This window comes from Phascolarctos cinereus, unplaced genomic scaffold (genome assembly GCF_003287225.1).
Source record: "Phascolarctos cinereus isolate Bilbo 61053 unplaced genomic scaffold, phaCin_HiC Scaffold_4;HRSCAF=312, whole genome shotgun sequence".
NCBI classification, from domain to species: Eukaryota; Metazoa; Chordata; class Mammalia; order Diprotodontia; family Phascolarctidae; genus Phascolarctos; species Phascolarctos cinereus.
Window position 1 is genome coordinate 321,376,878 of NW_027555847.1, and position 16,614 is coordinate 321,393,491.

The window sequence follows — 16,614 nt, forward strand, 5'->3', positions numbered from 1 at the left end:
GGGAGTGCTGAAGATTTGTGTTGTAGCAAGTAAAAGGTAGGAATCTTTCCTCGGGCTGGTGTTTGGTTCACCCTCCCCTGTGGATGTCTTTAAGGCAACCTAACAAAGAACATGGCACTCTGTGTGAAGAATGATTTATGTGTCATGGGCAGAAAGGAACATTGGTTTCAATTTTTTTTCTACCGGCTTACCTCTTGGTGAGGAATGATAAAAGATAATGTTAGTAATAGTTGTCACCATAATATAATAACGCTTTAAGGCTTACAAGGCACCTTGTACATGTTATCTGATTTGATCCTCACAATAGCCTTATGAGGGAGCTACTGTTATGAGCCCCATTTTACAAATGAGGAAATGGAAGCTGAGAGAGGAGGGTGGGCTAATTCTGTATCTATGTACAAAACTGCTGTAAAATCAAGATAATGACTGACCATGGTAATTAAATATACATACATCGGTATAGACATGTATATACACATTAAACATGTGACATTAACATGTCACATGTTTAAATGGAGTAGGAGATGAGATTATAGAGTAATGAGAATGATTTTCTCTCTGGTTTGTGGAATCAGTCTTCTCTATGAATATATGTGATACTGTACTTTCTAATGCAATTTACCATTCATGTTATTCAATGGTATCAAGTTAACTTCAAATGTGGGGAGATCACCCTGACCCTGAGGGCCATACTTTAGGTCCAGAGAGTCTTCTGCTCATAGATTTATAACTGAAAGAGATTATAGAGATCATTGAGTCCATTCCTCTTATTTTACAGATGAGGAAATTGAGGCCTACACAGAGTAAATGACTTGCCCAAGGTCAACTAGGAAGTGAATGGCAGAGGTGAGATATGAACATGAGTCGTCTGAGTCCAAAAGCCTATACCTTTTCCACTACCTGCTAAATGGTAAGTCTATTTAGAAGTACTAGGGGAACCTTGGAAGAATAGGGAAGGTATATACACAGTTTCCTTTGCTTGAAGCATGGACTCAAGCTGCCTCTGTCACTCAGCTCAGCATTGATATTTCTATTGTCCCCCTTTAAAACAGTATCAAAAATAAGAAAAATTCAAATATAGTAAACAGTGCCTCCGGTGTGGGGAGACATTTAGGTTGAAAGGACTAAGACCACAAAAGCTCGTGGCATCTAGCTTATGCCCTGGAGCAACTTGTGAAAGTGATGCTGGATTTCTGGGTGGTCACAGAGTAAGGTTCTTCAGAATACTTTGGGAAGCAAGTCCGGCCTGTACCAGAAGCTCACAATTAATATGCAGATGAGCTCCTTTAAAAGCCTGGTCACAGCCAAACAAAAGGGAGTCCTTAATCCTCGTCCCAAATCCTCCAGTTGTAGCTGGGAATTCCATCACCCAAGGCAACTTCATTTAGAGATGGTGGAGACACCCTGGGATGCCCGAGGCCAGCACACGCTGCCATTGCTGCTGATTCCACTGATGATACACATGGGTGATACATGGGGATGGCACAGAGTGAATCTGCCCCAGTGGGCTGTGTGCGGCTGTGCCAGCACAGTGGTTGAATGGGGAAGGCAGCTGGGAAAAGTGGGATGGGAATACCTTTTCTATTGTCCTGCAGTTGTTAACAGTCGCATTGGACTCTATAACTCATTTGGGGTTTTCTTGGCAAAGATTCTGGTTTGCCATTTCCTTCTCCAGCTCATTTTACAGATGAGGACAATGGAGCAAGCAGGGTTAAGTGACTCTTCCAGGATCACACAGCTAGTGTCTGAGGCCGGGTTTGAACTCAGGGCTTTCTGACTCCAGGCCAGGCACTCCACCACTTACTTGCCTTCTGGGATACAGTTAGGGTGACCTTGTACGTTGTTTTGTCTTTGCAGTCCCAGTTCGTAGTGCAGTGCCTCACACATACTAGGCATTGAATAAATGCTGGTGGATTAGCAATCTGGAGAGAAAAGATTGTCCTTTTTTTGGAACAGACCTGTAATTTCCTCGGTATTGGAAACTGCAGATGAGGAAATTCCTTCCTCCAGTACAGATCAGCAACTGCTCTGCAGTTGAGAGAGTTGGCTGGGGGCACTGAAAGACTGAGCGACTTGCCCAAGGGCACATGGCCAGTTTGTGTCAGTGGTGGGACTTGATCTGATCCTTAAAGACCAGGTAAAACCTAGCTAAGTAAGGCCACTTTCATCTTCATTTCCTGGAACTGAGTGATAATGACTTCTCCTTTGTTTTGTCTTTACTCTGAGGAAAGGAATTCTAGAAAGGTGAGGTGGCACCTTTACTGTACAAGTAGTGGGCAGCGGGGTGGTACAATGGATGGAGAGCCAGGCCAAAAGTCAGAAAGACTCATCTTCCTGAGTTCAAATGAGAAAACCACTCCGGTGTCTTTGCCAAGAAACCTCAAGTGGGGTCATAAAGAGTCAGACACAACTGAACAACCTTTATTTCCTCCTTGGTTTTATCACTAGGGAGCGTCCTATGTGGGCAGAAAAGCAGGTGGAGGAGGTGGAGGAAGTAGCTCTGCCAGGTTGTGTTTGAAAAACACTGAAACTGACCCCTAGTCAGCCTATAAATACACCTACCGGCCCTTGCACCTGCAGCCACACCAAGGCAGTGGGACTGTCCCTCCCTATCCCCTTCCTTACACTCCCAGGTAGTCTTTGTGTGATTTCTTTTCCTCTTCAAGACTTCTTTTATTGTTGTTGTCTCTTTTGGGGGAGGGATGGTACATGGACTGATGGAGAGTAAAAAGAACAAAGGAAAGAAGGAGAGGACCCAGCTACAAAAGGCCTGGTGAAATTCCTCAGCTTCCAATCATACGTCCTAGGAATAACAAGGAAGTAAGGTGCTGAATTTGTAAAGCCAGAAATGTGGACACAGGCTCCATTAGCAGAAGGATTAAAATTGGATACAGTGAAATGGAAGAGCATCCGTTTTCATGAGCCGTGATTTGGCAGTAAGGTAGGCCTGACATCAATATTCACAAAATTAATGGAGCAGATATTAAAAACAAAACATCGAGAGGATAATGGACCCATAAGCAGGAAACCACCATGGGGAATTTAACCAAACAAATCATGTTAGACAAATGGGAATTGTAAGATTGGTGGTGGAAAGAGAGCCTTGGATGGGCTACATGGGAGGTCGTTAGAATCATAACTGTCATATCATTTCACGAAAATATGCTCATAGAATTAATTCCAATTGTCTTGTAGAAGGATACTGAGAGACAACAGAACCATGTAATGGAAATGGCAGGTAACTAGAGCAAATGAAGTTCTTGAACTGTCTAGCCCCACTGGTGAGTGCATTAAGCATTAAATATGTACAAATGATTAAGCAGTTAGCTAGGCTGCTAGGTGGTGCAATGCACAGAGTGCTAGGCTGGGAGTCAAAAAGACTTGAGTTCAAATCCAGCCTCAGGTACTTATTAGCTGTGTCACCCTGTGCAAGTCATTCAACTTTTCTTTTCCTCCATTTCCTCATCTGTAAAATGAGGATGATAATACCACCCACCTTCCAGAGTTGTTGTGAAGATCAAATTGAGATAATGTATGTTAAGCACTCTGCAAACCTTCAAGTACTATATAAATATTAGTTAGTTGTTATATTATTTCATAATATATTTATATTTAAATATATATATTTATATTTATATGACACATAGACATAATATATTACAATATATAATATATTATTATTAAACAGTGTCACAGTCGCTATTCTCAAGCTGAATAATTTCCATTTCTCTACCAGTTCACTCATTGTTGTTCAGACCTGTCATTTCACTGGCATCGGGAACTTCTGGTGCAGAAATTTCCTCCACTATTGCAGATAGGCAACTTGTTTTCAACGGTTGCCTAGAGTATCGAAAGGTTAAGTAATCTATCTGTAGTCACACAGCTAATATGTGTGAGATGCAAGTTTTGAACCTGCATCTACCTAACTCCAAGGCCAGCCTTCTATCCATTATGTCATGCTACTGAGAAGATTAAAATTGATCCTGTGTCATTTTCTTAACAATCCTATTTGCAAGTAATTGATTTTGTCCTGTAACTGTTTAAGTCATGGTTCTTTGTCTCTGAAATTAATTCAGGGTTCAGCTGGCCTGTAATGGGTTAAGTTTAAAAATCCAGCTCTCCTGCCTCAAGGAATTTAACTGACCTTGGAGAATGTGTGAGAAAGCAAGGTATCTTTATGCCACCAAGCTATCCTTCAAGGCTGTCTGGTTTGCTGTCCAAAAGTCTGAGCCATTATCTCACACCTGAACTCGAACAATAAGTACATCTTAGTCTCATGAAAGAAGAATCGGGGTTGCTGCTAGCCCCCATTACCAAATTTCCAATAAATCATGTTGTTCCCTACGCCTCAGCTCTATAACCGTTCATGTCCTCAGTCCCATGATGTCATCTATCCTGTTTAGTCTTCCCCAAAACCTAAAAAAGGAGAGCTGTCTTCTCACTCCATGGACCCGTTTATTGACAGGTAGCATGTTGCTGCTATTAAATGTTATCTTGCTCAAGTTTACCTCAATTTACCCTTTTGTTAAAATTCAATCACGATACTATCATCTTACTTCAACAAGACTCTCTTAAAATATAATAAAAATAAGAGCTCACATATTTCATTCTTTTAGACTTTTAAAAACACTTTAATACATTATTTCATTTGATCCTCACACCTGTAAGGCAGCTATAACTATTTTACAAATGGGCAAACTGAGGCTCAGAGAGATGGTTACTTGCTAAAACTCAGACATATAAGTAAGTGATTAAAGTAGAATTTGAATTTGGGTCTTCTTGACTCTCCACTAAGACATACTCTCAACTTTTCTTGGCATCACGGAGAACACATATTCCTTTATCAAGAGAAGAAAAATCTCTCTGTCTCCTTTCCATGCCTTCTCGTCTGAGCTCGTGTGACAGGTGTCATTCAAAATAACAATTAGGATAAATAAATGTACCAGAATTATTGAATTCTACTGGGATACTTACCCAAAACCGATGGCCACCCAGTAATTTCTAACACCCTGATGTGGTCCCACCATGGGCAGAATGTCTGGAGAATAGGTGATAGGACCAGAAACAATATTGATGATGTCAGCCTTTCTCAAGACTGGGACCATATCCATGGCAGCTTCCACATTTTCCATGATTCTGTCTAAATCAGACTCAAAAAGTTCCTTTCCAAAACCTGAAAATACATTTCACTGTTACCCAGGCACTAATCTATTTTTAAGTAATGCATATTCAATTTAAGAGACCACTTGTAGCAGAAGACAAACTGTCAATAAAATGCTTTCATATTAATAGATAGTTATCACTGAGAATAAGAAAATGATTAGTTGTGAAATTAAACCTTTTTAAAATTCCATAATTTTTCTGTGTATGATTTATTACCCACTTAGTCTATTTCCTGATGTTCCCAAATGATTTTACTTTAAAATGAGCAATTGTTTTCTTTGACACCAATTAGCTCTTAACCTATTCTACCTTCTGTGTATGAGGTAAGTGGACTGACAAAAGTTCTAAGCTAAATAAATAGCCAGAGTCTGGCTCATAACTAGGTTTCATCCAGGACAACAGACAATGAAAAGTATTTCCCTTCCCTCTGTAAAGAAGTGAGGGACTGTGGCTATAGAATAAGCCAGTTGCTATGTGGCTTGATTTTACTAACAGTTTTGGTTATGGGGAAGATTCAGTGATTGAGGGGGGAGGGACATAAAGGGAAATTACTAGAGTATAGAATAAAAAGTATTACTAAGCCTTTGAAAAGATAGGAGCATAAATGTGACAGGAAATATAATGTTGTTGTTCAGTTGTTTCAGTCATGTCCGATTCTTCATGACCCATTTGGGGTTTTCTTGGCATAGATACTGGAGTGGTTTGCCATTTCCTTCTCTAGCTCATTTTACAGATGAGGAAACTGAGGCAAACAGGGTGACATGAACTTGTTCCAGGTCATAGAGCTAGGAAGTATCTAAGGTCAGATTTGAACTCAGGAAGAGGAGTCTTTCTGACTTCAGGTCCAGTGCTCTATCTACTGCACTACCTAGCTGCCCAACAGGAAATACACTAAAACTGGAGAAGGGCAGGGGAGTCAAAGTAGAATACCTGGGAAAAATCACTCCAAGACCTAGGGTGATCACAATAATCATCTTCTTCCTATTTCTCCCTCACAAATATTTTTCTTTTTTTTTTTTTTAATCTGTCATTTCATTACTATATTCTCTGAGGTAGAAAGCTAGCTAGGGACATTCAGAGGTTAAATGTCTTGCCCAAGGGCACACAATCAGTGTGTGTCCAAGGTGGGCTTTCTATGGACTGGACCCTACTGCCTCTCATATTAGTTGACACCTATGCATATACACCATACAAATACAGTCAGTGGTGGGATATTTTTCCTTTCTCTCTGTGTCTCTGGTGTGTAAGTGATAAAAATAAAGTATAAATGAGAAAGTCTAAAAAGATTTTTTTTAAAAAAGAAAGGAGAGAGAATGGCATAGGAAAGTAAAACAGTAGCATCAGAGGACAGGGGAACTCTGGGGTCTTTTGCCTTCATTCTGTATGGAGAAGATGGCACCAAATGATGAGATTCAATTTCATCCTGATTAAGATACAGATGGGCCAGGTGGCTTTGTTTGAGAGCAGGGAGCTCTTTAAGGAATAGCTGGAATTTGGAGACAGAAAGAGCCAAATTGGCACCTACATTTTCACTCTGTTTTGCTTGGGATCATTTGTCCAAGACAACCTATGGGTTAGGACTCTGCCAGGGAAGCCCTCATGTTCTGAGCTAAGTGATTCTGAGGTTTTACAAATATCTTTGGGACTAATTGTTGTTCATTTACAGGTTTCTCATTTGTTTTCCTACTGTAGTTAATAAAATGATTAAAATTTATATAAGTAAGAAAATAATTATAATTAAATTAATAATAAAATTTGGGGTTGTTTGTTTATTTGTTTGTTTTGGGGTAGATTTGCAATTTCATTGGAATAGAGAACACTCTCTCTACCAAGGTAGATAAATACCTGCTCTACAACTTGTAGTCAGTTGCCTAGAGCATCATGACTTACCTAGGGACACATAGCCAGTGTCTCTAGCAGGCAGTACTTGAACCCAGGTTTGTTCTATAATATTGTTACCTTTTGTTTACGACTACATATTTTCTAGGAGTGAAAATTTAAAATGCCCTGAGGGACCCCTCCCTCCAGCCAGAAAAGGAACTCTACCTAACTGCTTCTCTTTCCACTGACCCTTGGGAATTTTGTTATTGAAATGAGAATTTAAAATAAATAAAATTTAAATTCTTATTTCAATAACAAAATCAAAATGGGAAATAATGAAAATAGCAAAATCTGAATAGGAAAAATGAATAAAATAATCATCTGAATCAGAAATTTTAAAAAATCTGAATGGCAAAAAGTATCCTACCCTGCCTCATCTTAGCTCTGAACCTCTCAAGAAAGAAGCAGGTTATTTCAAAAACCTAACTAATTCTTATTCTCCTTTTGTTTACCTCCTACCCACTGCCTCACTTTTCATGCTCTAAATAAAATAAAATCTGAGTTTACATTTCTCTGAATGAAAACAACTGGCTCAGATATATTTATATACACTTTTCAAGTTTCATATGCTTAGATACATACCTACATACATACATACATATGTTAGGCTGAATGCCGCAACCCCAGCAGCCTCTTCTACCATTATTATCTCTTAAAATGAGTTGGTATTGGCTTTCAACCTTGGGGAGGATGGGAAGAGAGGCAATGAGGAAAGATAAGGCTAAGTAAGGCAAAGGGAAGGAAGGGTTGATAGGATGAGTCCAGAATCAGACAGGAGAGAATACACCTTGAGCCCCTCAGAGCATGTTCATCCTGAGGAATGAATCTGCGTTTGAGGCTAAGTGCACATTCTTTCTGACATCCTCCTTGGATTCTTTTCAAAACGGGCATTGGACCTCAGGATAGCATCTAACTCTCCTTGCCCCCCAGGTTTCTGATTGCCCAGTATTGGGGGAATTTTGTGACTTTAGAGGGAACTTCAAAATTGCTTTGAATGGATGGATGTGTCAGTTAATGGCTTGACCTGGTGGGACTCCGTTGGTCACCCAGGAATCTTGGACCTTCATTTTCTCCTGATTTTCATATGGGCCAAGTAAAAGCCCGTCTCGTTCCTGTCGTATGTAGTACGATCCTTCCAGGTCTCGAAGAACTGCGAGTTCTCTTTTTAAAGCTTTCACTTCAGGTATGGTCGCTGTGACAAGATACTGATGATGAACTGGAATGAGAGGATGTTCTAGTCCAATCATTTTGCCAACTTCACGAGCCCAAAATCCTAAATGAATAATAATTGAGCATTTTAACACAAGCATAACAAAATGGTGCTCATCCTATAAAGTGATTTAACTAAAAAGAAAATTATTGGGCAAGATTGCTTATGCATCTGGCAGAGTATAAAACACTTTCCTCTCTTTCATAATGGGAAGAGGACCCTAAAGTAAGGACAGACCATGGTTCTAATCTGTAATCCTCCCCTCCCCAATAAGATTTGGCTGTGTGATCCAGGGCAGATTACTTAACCTCTCTGATCCTCAACTTTATCTAGAAGCAGCATGGCATAGTGGATAGGATGGTGGAATTAAAGTCAGGAAGCGCTGGGTTCAAATACCAGTTCTGTTACCTCATAGCTGTGAGACCCAGGGCAAATCACTCAGCTTCATTCTCCTTATGTATAAAATGAGAGGATAGACTCCAGGGTCTTTAAGTTTCCTTCCAATACTAAATCTATGATGGTATAAAACAGGGATGTGATGCCAATGTGATCTGCCCTCCAGGTTAGGGTAAAGATCAAATTGGATGATAGGGGCAGGTAGGTGGCACAGTGGATAGGACATGGGCCCTGGATTCAGGAAAACCTGAGTTCAAATCCGGCCTCAGACACATAACACTTACTAGCTGTGTGACCCTGGGCAAGTCACTTAACGCCATTGCCTAACCAAAAACAAAACAAAACAAAAAAAACCAAGTGAGATGGTGTATGGAAAGCAATATGTACATGTTGGCCAGGATGAACCCTCTCTGCACTCTTCATTCAACAAGCATTTATCTAGTACCTACTGTCTGTATCCTGCTATGTGTTCTTGGAGGAAGAACAAAATGTTACCTCCTGTGTATACAAGGTGTCCCCAAAGCCTTAATGTTCTGCTATCTCCATGGGAACTCTCATTTCATTTGGTGTTCATTAAGTCCAGAATAAAAAGAAATTTAAAATGTGATCATGTTATTGATTAAGTCTTGGTTACTAAGGCCTTTTGTTTTAAGAATGCAAAGGATAGGCACTTGGAGGATGGTGTTTCGGATGCCAAAACAGCAGTAAGGCTGGTTATGTCCTATTCTAGTGATGAATCTCCAACCAGCGGAGATTACTAGCTGGCATGTATATGGTTCTTTAAGGCTTGTAAAATACTTCCCATATGCTATATCCTTTGAGCCTCACAACATCCCTGTGAGAGAACGACTATTTGTGATTGGGGTCAATTGGTTATGGTCATTATCTGACACCACCATCGTCAAATAGCTATTCAATAGATGAACTTTTTTTCTTGTGTATGAGATTTTTCTTCATGACAATTTATGAAAGTTTATCAGATGACTAAGGAATCCCACTTACTGCTCTGAATTTTGTTTTCTCCTCCCAGGTCCTATTTCTTAACGCTTTGATCATTTCCTTTTCTATTCTCTTCTAACTCTGATCCAGGTTGTGGGATGGGTAGAATACACTGGAAAGAGTTCTAGCTTTGGATTCAGATTCCTTGATTTTGAACGCTGGCTCTGCTAGTTATTATTCTGTAACCTTGGACAAGTTGCTTAGTCTCACAAGGCCTTAGTTTCCTCATCTATAAAAAAAAAAAAAGGTAAGCAGGACCAGACAATGAATACTAGCTAAAACTGATATAATACATGTTATATGCATTATTTTCACTTATCTTTTTCATTGTTATTTGCCTCTTTTTTGTGTCCCAGCACTCAGCTCAATGTTTGGCACATAGTAGGTGCTTAATAAATGTTGGCTGATTGATTGATTTGCACCCCCCCAGAGCAATACAGTGAGATAGATTACACCAATATTATTGCCCCCATTTTAGAGATGAGGAAACTGAGGTTCAAAGGGGTTAAATTATTTGCTCATGGACACATAACTAGTAAGTTTCAGAGGCAGGATTTGAACTGAGCTCTTTCCTAATCCCAAGGTCAACTCTCTTTCCGTTATTCCGTGCTCTTGATCTTTGTAAGATCTCTTTCAGGTCTCAATCCTAGGAGCCCTAGGATTGTCTCTGTGGCTCCCAAAATGAGACGTGGTGTCTCTGTTTAAGAGGAAAATGGTAGGTTCAGTGTGTGCCTATTACATGTCACAGTCTAGTCTTGCTTGGGCATCCTAGTACCATGGCTGTGGCTCTCTGTTCCTTTATTTCTGAATGACAGAGTTATATTAGTGACCCTTGGTTAGTTTCTGCAATAGTCACAAAATAGTAGTTCTTTTGCAGTGCCATAACAAATGTGGGTGAATGGAGCTTAGCCAACATGTTGGCGTAACTGGCTCCATTCCTACCTAGGTCAACCACCATCCCCATGAATCATCTTACGATCTTCTAATGGTTTGGAGTCTAGCTACACACCTCTATAGGCTGCATGCCTGCCTCCTCTACCCTGGAGACTTGCTCTACCCTGGACTTCACACATTGGAAATACCCTCCTCCCCTACAGCCTTTCCCTCCTATTAGCTGGCTCCTCTCAGAACCACCAATATAAACACATACCACCCCAAACAAACAAATCAGAGACAAGATAATGTTGATATGGAAAATGCCAGTAACTGAGGGAAAAGGGAAAGACCTCGTACAGAAAGTGACATTTGAGCAAATTTTGAAGGAAACCAGAGATTCTAACAGATTTGAGAAGGGAATGCTTTCTGGGAACAGGAGATAGAAGGGACAAAAAAAAAAACACAGAGAAAGTAAATGGAGCAGGGAGAAGCAGAAAGTAGGCCAGTATGGATAGGCCACAGAGTACGCGAAGAGCCTGGAAAGATAGGAAGGGGCCAGGTGACGAAGAGCTTTAAATGCCAAAGAGAGGGTTTTATGATTTTTTTTTTCTACAGGTGATAGGGAGCTACTGGAGTTTATTGAGAAAACAGAGATGACCTTGTCAGAACTATGATTAGGTCAGAACTATTGGTCAAGAAGGTCAATGAGAAGCCTACTGAAATAGTTCATGGAGGAAGTGATGATGGACTAGACCTGGGTGGTGCCCGGGAGGATGAAAAGGTTCTGATAAAGGAGTGGAGAAGAGGAAGTTCACAACAAATGGCATTGATTTTCTTAGTCAAGTATGAGTCAAGATCCCCAGCTGAGAGAAGGGAGGGATGCCTGAGGAGAGAAGACAAATTTTGGAGTAACTGGGTTAGAGAATCCATCAGAGAGGAATGAAAAGGCCTGCTTTGCTGCAGTGAAGGCCCAGTTGAAATTAGATTATTAAAATCTATAATGGATCCCATCTGGGGCAGCTAAGTGTAGCACTGGATAGAGCACTGGCCCTGGAGTCAGGAGGACCTGAGTTCAAATCCAGCCTTAGACACATAACACTTACTAGCTGTGTGACTCTGGGCGAGTCACTTAACCTCAAATGCCTCACAAAAATAAATGAGTATAATGGATCCCATCAATACAATTGTCTGTCTTCTCCCAGTTCTTTTTAGCAGCATGTGAACAGAAGCAAAAGGGGCAGGTGGTGGGAGTAATCCAAGGCTGGGGTTTCACAAGAGATTCAAAAGCAGAGGACAGGATAGAGTTGCACTGATTGGCTAAAGGGCAGAAACTGAGAAAGAGGAGAATGCAACTAGAGCTGGAAGGATGGCCTGGCAGGCACAGAACAGTGGAGGGACCAGAGCTTATGGTGAGGATGATGAATAGGTTTAAGAGAAGTAAGGCATAGCAAGAGATGAAATAAGAGGTTTTGTTTTTTCAAGTCATGTTTGACTTTTTGCGTCCCCGTTTGGGATTTTCTTGGCAAAGATACTGGAGGGGTTTGTCATTTCCTTCTCCAGCTCATTTTACAGATGAGGAAACTGAGATAAACAGGGTTAAGTGACTTGTCCAGGATCACACAGCTAGTATATGTCTGAGGCTGGATACGAACTCAGCAAGATGAGCCTTCTTGACTCCAGGCCTGGCATTCTATCCATTGTGCCACCTAGTTGAGGAAACCCTCTACTGATGAAGGTTGGCACCTTCTCTGCAAATTATAGACGTAGTGCTCTGAGTCCTGAGAGGTTGTGATTTGCCTGGGATCACACAGCTGGTATGTGTCAGAGGTGGCACTTGTGACTTCAAGGCCAGTACCCTTTCTACTATGTTAAACTGCCTCTCAATAATGGAAATTGAGGAAACTGAGGAAGTGACAGGCCAGTATATATAAGAATTAATTTATAATATGTCAGTGGAAGAAAAATGTCTACACAACTGTCATGGATAGTAAGTAATGGAATGATAGAATGAAGAGAGGACTGGATTTGGAGGCAGTTACTGCCTTGGGTTAGAGGGGGCATGCATGAGTCAGGCAGTCAGAAGAAGCTGGTTTGAACTGTTTATTCCAGTGCATACTAGGTAGAATGGAAAGATGTTGATTATGCTCTAGAAAGAGAGAGAAAGAGGGGAGGGAGAGAAAAGAGACAGAGACAGAGAAAGAGAGAAAAGAGAAGACAGGAGAGAGAGAGAGAGAGAGAGAGAGAGAGAGAGAGAGAGAGAGAGAGAGAGAGAGAGAGAGAGAGAGAGAGAGAAGGAGAGAGGAGAGAAACAGGAAGAGAGAGAGAGAGAGAGAGAGAGAGAGAGAGAGAGAGAGAGAGAGAGAGAGAGAGAGGGAGAGAGAGAGAGAACACTCCAATAAACAAAAGTCCTAAGAATTGTTGGCACCAAAGCTATTGGTGGAGATCTGCAAAAATGAGGTTAAAACAAAGGGTGAAGGTTAGCTGAAGAGCTTCCTGCTCTCCCTGGGCTTGTCATGAACTCAACAGTGGCTCCATTCTCTGTCATGCCTTTGACCCTGAGAGTCAGCTAAAGTTGAGCGGTCCTTTGGCTGAACACTGAGCTCCACATGTGTAGAAGCCAAGCACGCCTATGACTAAATAAATTTTAAAAATACCTAAGAAAGTTTCACAAGGAGACAAGCAAGACTATTTGGAAGGGATTGTATGGAAAATATTCACCATTTATGATGGCCGCCTTGTCATACAGCATGGCAGAATGGAATAAAACAGGAAAAGCCCCGGAGACCTAGGTTCAGGTCCTGGTTCTGACACTTACTATCTGTGTTTCCTCATCTCTCAAATGAGGATAATAATAATAAGAATACAGTGGTGCCTGCCTTCACAGGGTCATTGTGAGGAAAGTGCTTTGTCCGATGTATGATGGCATAGAATTGTAAGCTATTATTGTCATTACCACAAGGTGGACTCTATGCAAAGGGTTTACAGGAGGTTGTGCTCAGTGGCTGCACCGGATGTGATGTGGCTAGTTGCAGCCTGAATGATCTGGGGTAGAATTTACCTGCAATCCCAGATCCACTGAAGTACTGAGCTGATGTTAATATAGCACTTTAAGATCTGCAAAGCCCTGTCCCTGTATTAGCCACAGTATCATAGAATCTCTAATTTCCTTCAAAACTCAGCTTAAACAGGAAGCCTTTCCTGATTTCCTCAGTAGTTTGTACATTCTTTACTCTACATACCATGCATGAAACCAGTCTCACCCCTCTCCCTATAATCTTTCTCTACCAAATCTTGCTCAGCAGATGCAGTAGAAAACAATTTGTGGAAGAAGAGAGAACTAATAACTAAGGGGATCAGGAAGGGCTTTCAATAGGACATGGTATCCAAGTCAAGTCTTAAAGCTAGGGATTCTAAAAGATGTAAATGAAGCAGAGGTGCATTCCAAGTCTGTGGGACAGTCTGGGAGAATAACCACGGGTAGCATAGGGGCTAGAGGTCACCATGAGAATAAAGAATAAATTTAGGAGGAATAATGAAGGGAAAAGATGAAAGTATAGAAGGTAATAAAAAGAATAATCTCAGGATGTAGGATCATAGTTAGAGGAGATGGTGAGATCTATGATGCAGTCATCTCTATGGAGGTTGAAGTAGAATAAAGATTTAGGCAATAGAAGTTGAGGTTCATGAACAGGGATGTTCAAGGGGACAACAATCAGAATATCAGTCTCTAAGATTGTATCCAGGTATTGAAGTTGAGAGGATTTTTATTCAGGTACCTTGAAAAAGGAGAAAGAATGACCAGAAATCTGATAGTTGACTGTGATAAGGGACCGAACTAGGTGAAATAGACAAATGTAGTAACCCTCAAAGAAGGGAAGGTCGTTGAGTGATGATGGCAAGAGAGTAAGGGAAGGAAAGAACACAGACATTTATTAATCATATCCTATGTGTGCTGAGTGCTCTACAGATATGATCTCATTTGACCCTCACAACAACTCTGTAAAGTAGGTGTTGTTGTGATCCCCATTTTGCAGATGAGGAGACAGACAGAGGTTAAGTGATTTGCCCAGGGTCACATGGTTATTAAGTAACATCTCAAACTATAATAGTTTGGTAAAGCTATTGACATCTCAGAATTTAGTTTTGCTTTTTTTTTCTCTTCCTGTCTTTTACCATCTTTGCCAATTTGCTAGGTATGAACTGAAACCTCAGGGTTGTTTTGATTTGAATTTCTCTCATTATTCAGGATTTAAAGCATTCTTTCACATAGTTAGTAATAGTTTTCAATTCTTTTGAGAACTTTTTGTTCATATCCTTTAATTATGGGGAATAGCTTTTGGTCCTTTATATTTCTATTAATTATCTAGCTTGATATCTTGGATATCAAATTTTTATCAATGATACTTTATCCAAAAACTTTTTTCTTCAATTAGCTAACTTCCCTTCTTATCTTGAATACATTGATTTTGTTTTTGCAAAAGCTTTTTAATTTTAGGTAATCAAAATTGTCTATTTCATCTCTTGTAATTGCCTCTATTCCTTGTTCAGGGAAGAATTTACCATCTGCTTATAGCTGTGAAAAGTATATAATTTATCTTCTCTTCAAATTTTTTATAGTGTAATTTCTAATATTCAGATCACCTATCCATTTTAAATTTATTGTAGACTATGGTTTAAAATGTTAATCTAAGCCAAATTTCTTCCAGATTGCTATCCAGTTTTCCCAGCAGTTCTTATCACATATGGAGTTATTTCTTAGGCAATTCATGTTTGGGAGTTTCTTGAACACTGGGTTATTGAATTTAATTATTTCTGAACCATTCTTCTCTAATCTGTTTCATTGATCTACTATTCTAATTTTTAACCAGTACCAAATGGTTTTTGTGATTGCTGCTTTATAATAGATTTGAAGGCTAGATATCTTCCCCTCCTTTTTTTCTACCTTTTTTTTTCATTATTTCCCTCAATAACATAGATCTTTAGGCAATTAATTTTGCTATTATTTAATCTAGGTCTGTAAGTATCCCTTTGGTAGTCTTATTTATACAGCATTAGATCTGTAAATTGACTTTGATAGTGTTATCATTTTTATTATATTGGCATTGCCCAGCCATGAGCACCGAATAGTCTCCAGCCATTCAAGTTGCTATTTATTTCCTTAAGGATATTTTTTGTAATTAAATCTATACAAATATTGAGTGTCCTTTTGTAGATTAATTTCTAAATATTTTCTGGATTTTTGTAGTTATTTTGAATGGGACTTCTCTTACCATCACTGTCTTCTATATTTTGTTATTATTACATATAATTTTATTGATTCTGTGGGTTTATTTTTTAGCCTGCAATTTCAGTAAAGCTATTAATTGTCTAAATCTTTGCAAATTCCCTTGGATTTCTAAGTAAAACATCATGGTATCAGCAAACAGGGATAGTTTTGTCTCCACTTTGCTGATCTCTTCCTACTCTATCATTCACTTTCAGTATGCCCCTTCTTATTATGATTTATCCCACAGCTAGGTTTAAAAAATGAGTATGGGGATAGACATTGGGAACAAAAAATGAAGTCTAGAATAAGAGCAGTAGATGTATCCATTGCCATGTTCCCTGGCCTTTCCTTTGTTTATTATATCTTTTGCCACATATGAAGTTACCCTGCCACAGTAACCCTGTTACACATATAGTATCTATATATTGTATATATTTTCTCATTTGAAAGGCTTCATCAAGATAATGGTTCTGAAAGAGTATGCCACTGTACGCTATTATGCTGTAAGTTTTGGCAAATATGGCAAGAACTTTGGGATATCATGCTATATAAATTATATATAGATGTATAAATATATATAATTATATAGAGAGATTATAAATATAAAATATAAAATTTTTACTCACCCAGCATATAAAGTAGGTTAAATATGTTAGCTACGAAATAAACAAAATTTACCTGTTACATATACATATCAACATCTAAATGTGTCAGACCTTAAAATTGTTAAGAATTGAACTTTTATTAAAGGGAAATTGGGTATGCTCAAGCCTGTCATAGTGTTGCCAACTTCAATGTTCAGTGTGCCGTGATTCTTCACAGA

General features: G+C 39.5%; 1 protein-coding gene across 1 annotated transcript in view; it reads right to left on the minus strand.

Annotated features, from left to right (window-relative positions):
* DMGDH (dimethylglycine dehydrogenase) overlaps window positions 1-16,614 on the minus strand; it is a 103,974-nt gene that overhangs the window by 58,705 nt on the left and 28,655 nt on the right. Inside the window, exons 6-7 of the mRNA XM_020998451.2 lie at window positions 8,069-8,317; window positions 4,975-5,173 (exon numbers count right to left, since the gene is read on the minus strand). Coding sequence (XP_020854110.1) covers window positions 4,975-5,173; window positions 8,069-8,317 — 448 coding nt within the window. The remainder of the gene's footprint in view (window positions 1-4,974; window positions 5,174-8,068; window positions 8,318-16,614) is intronic.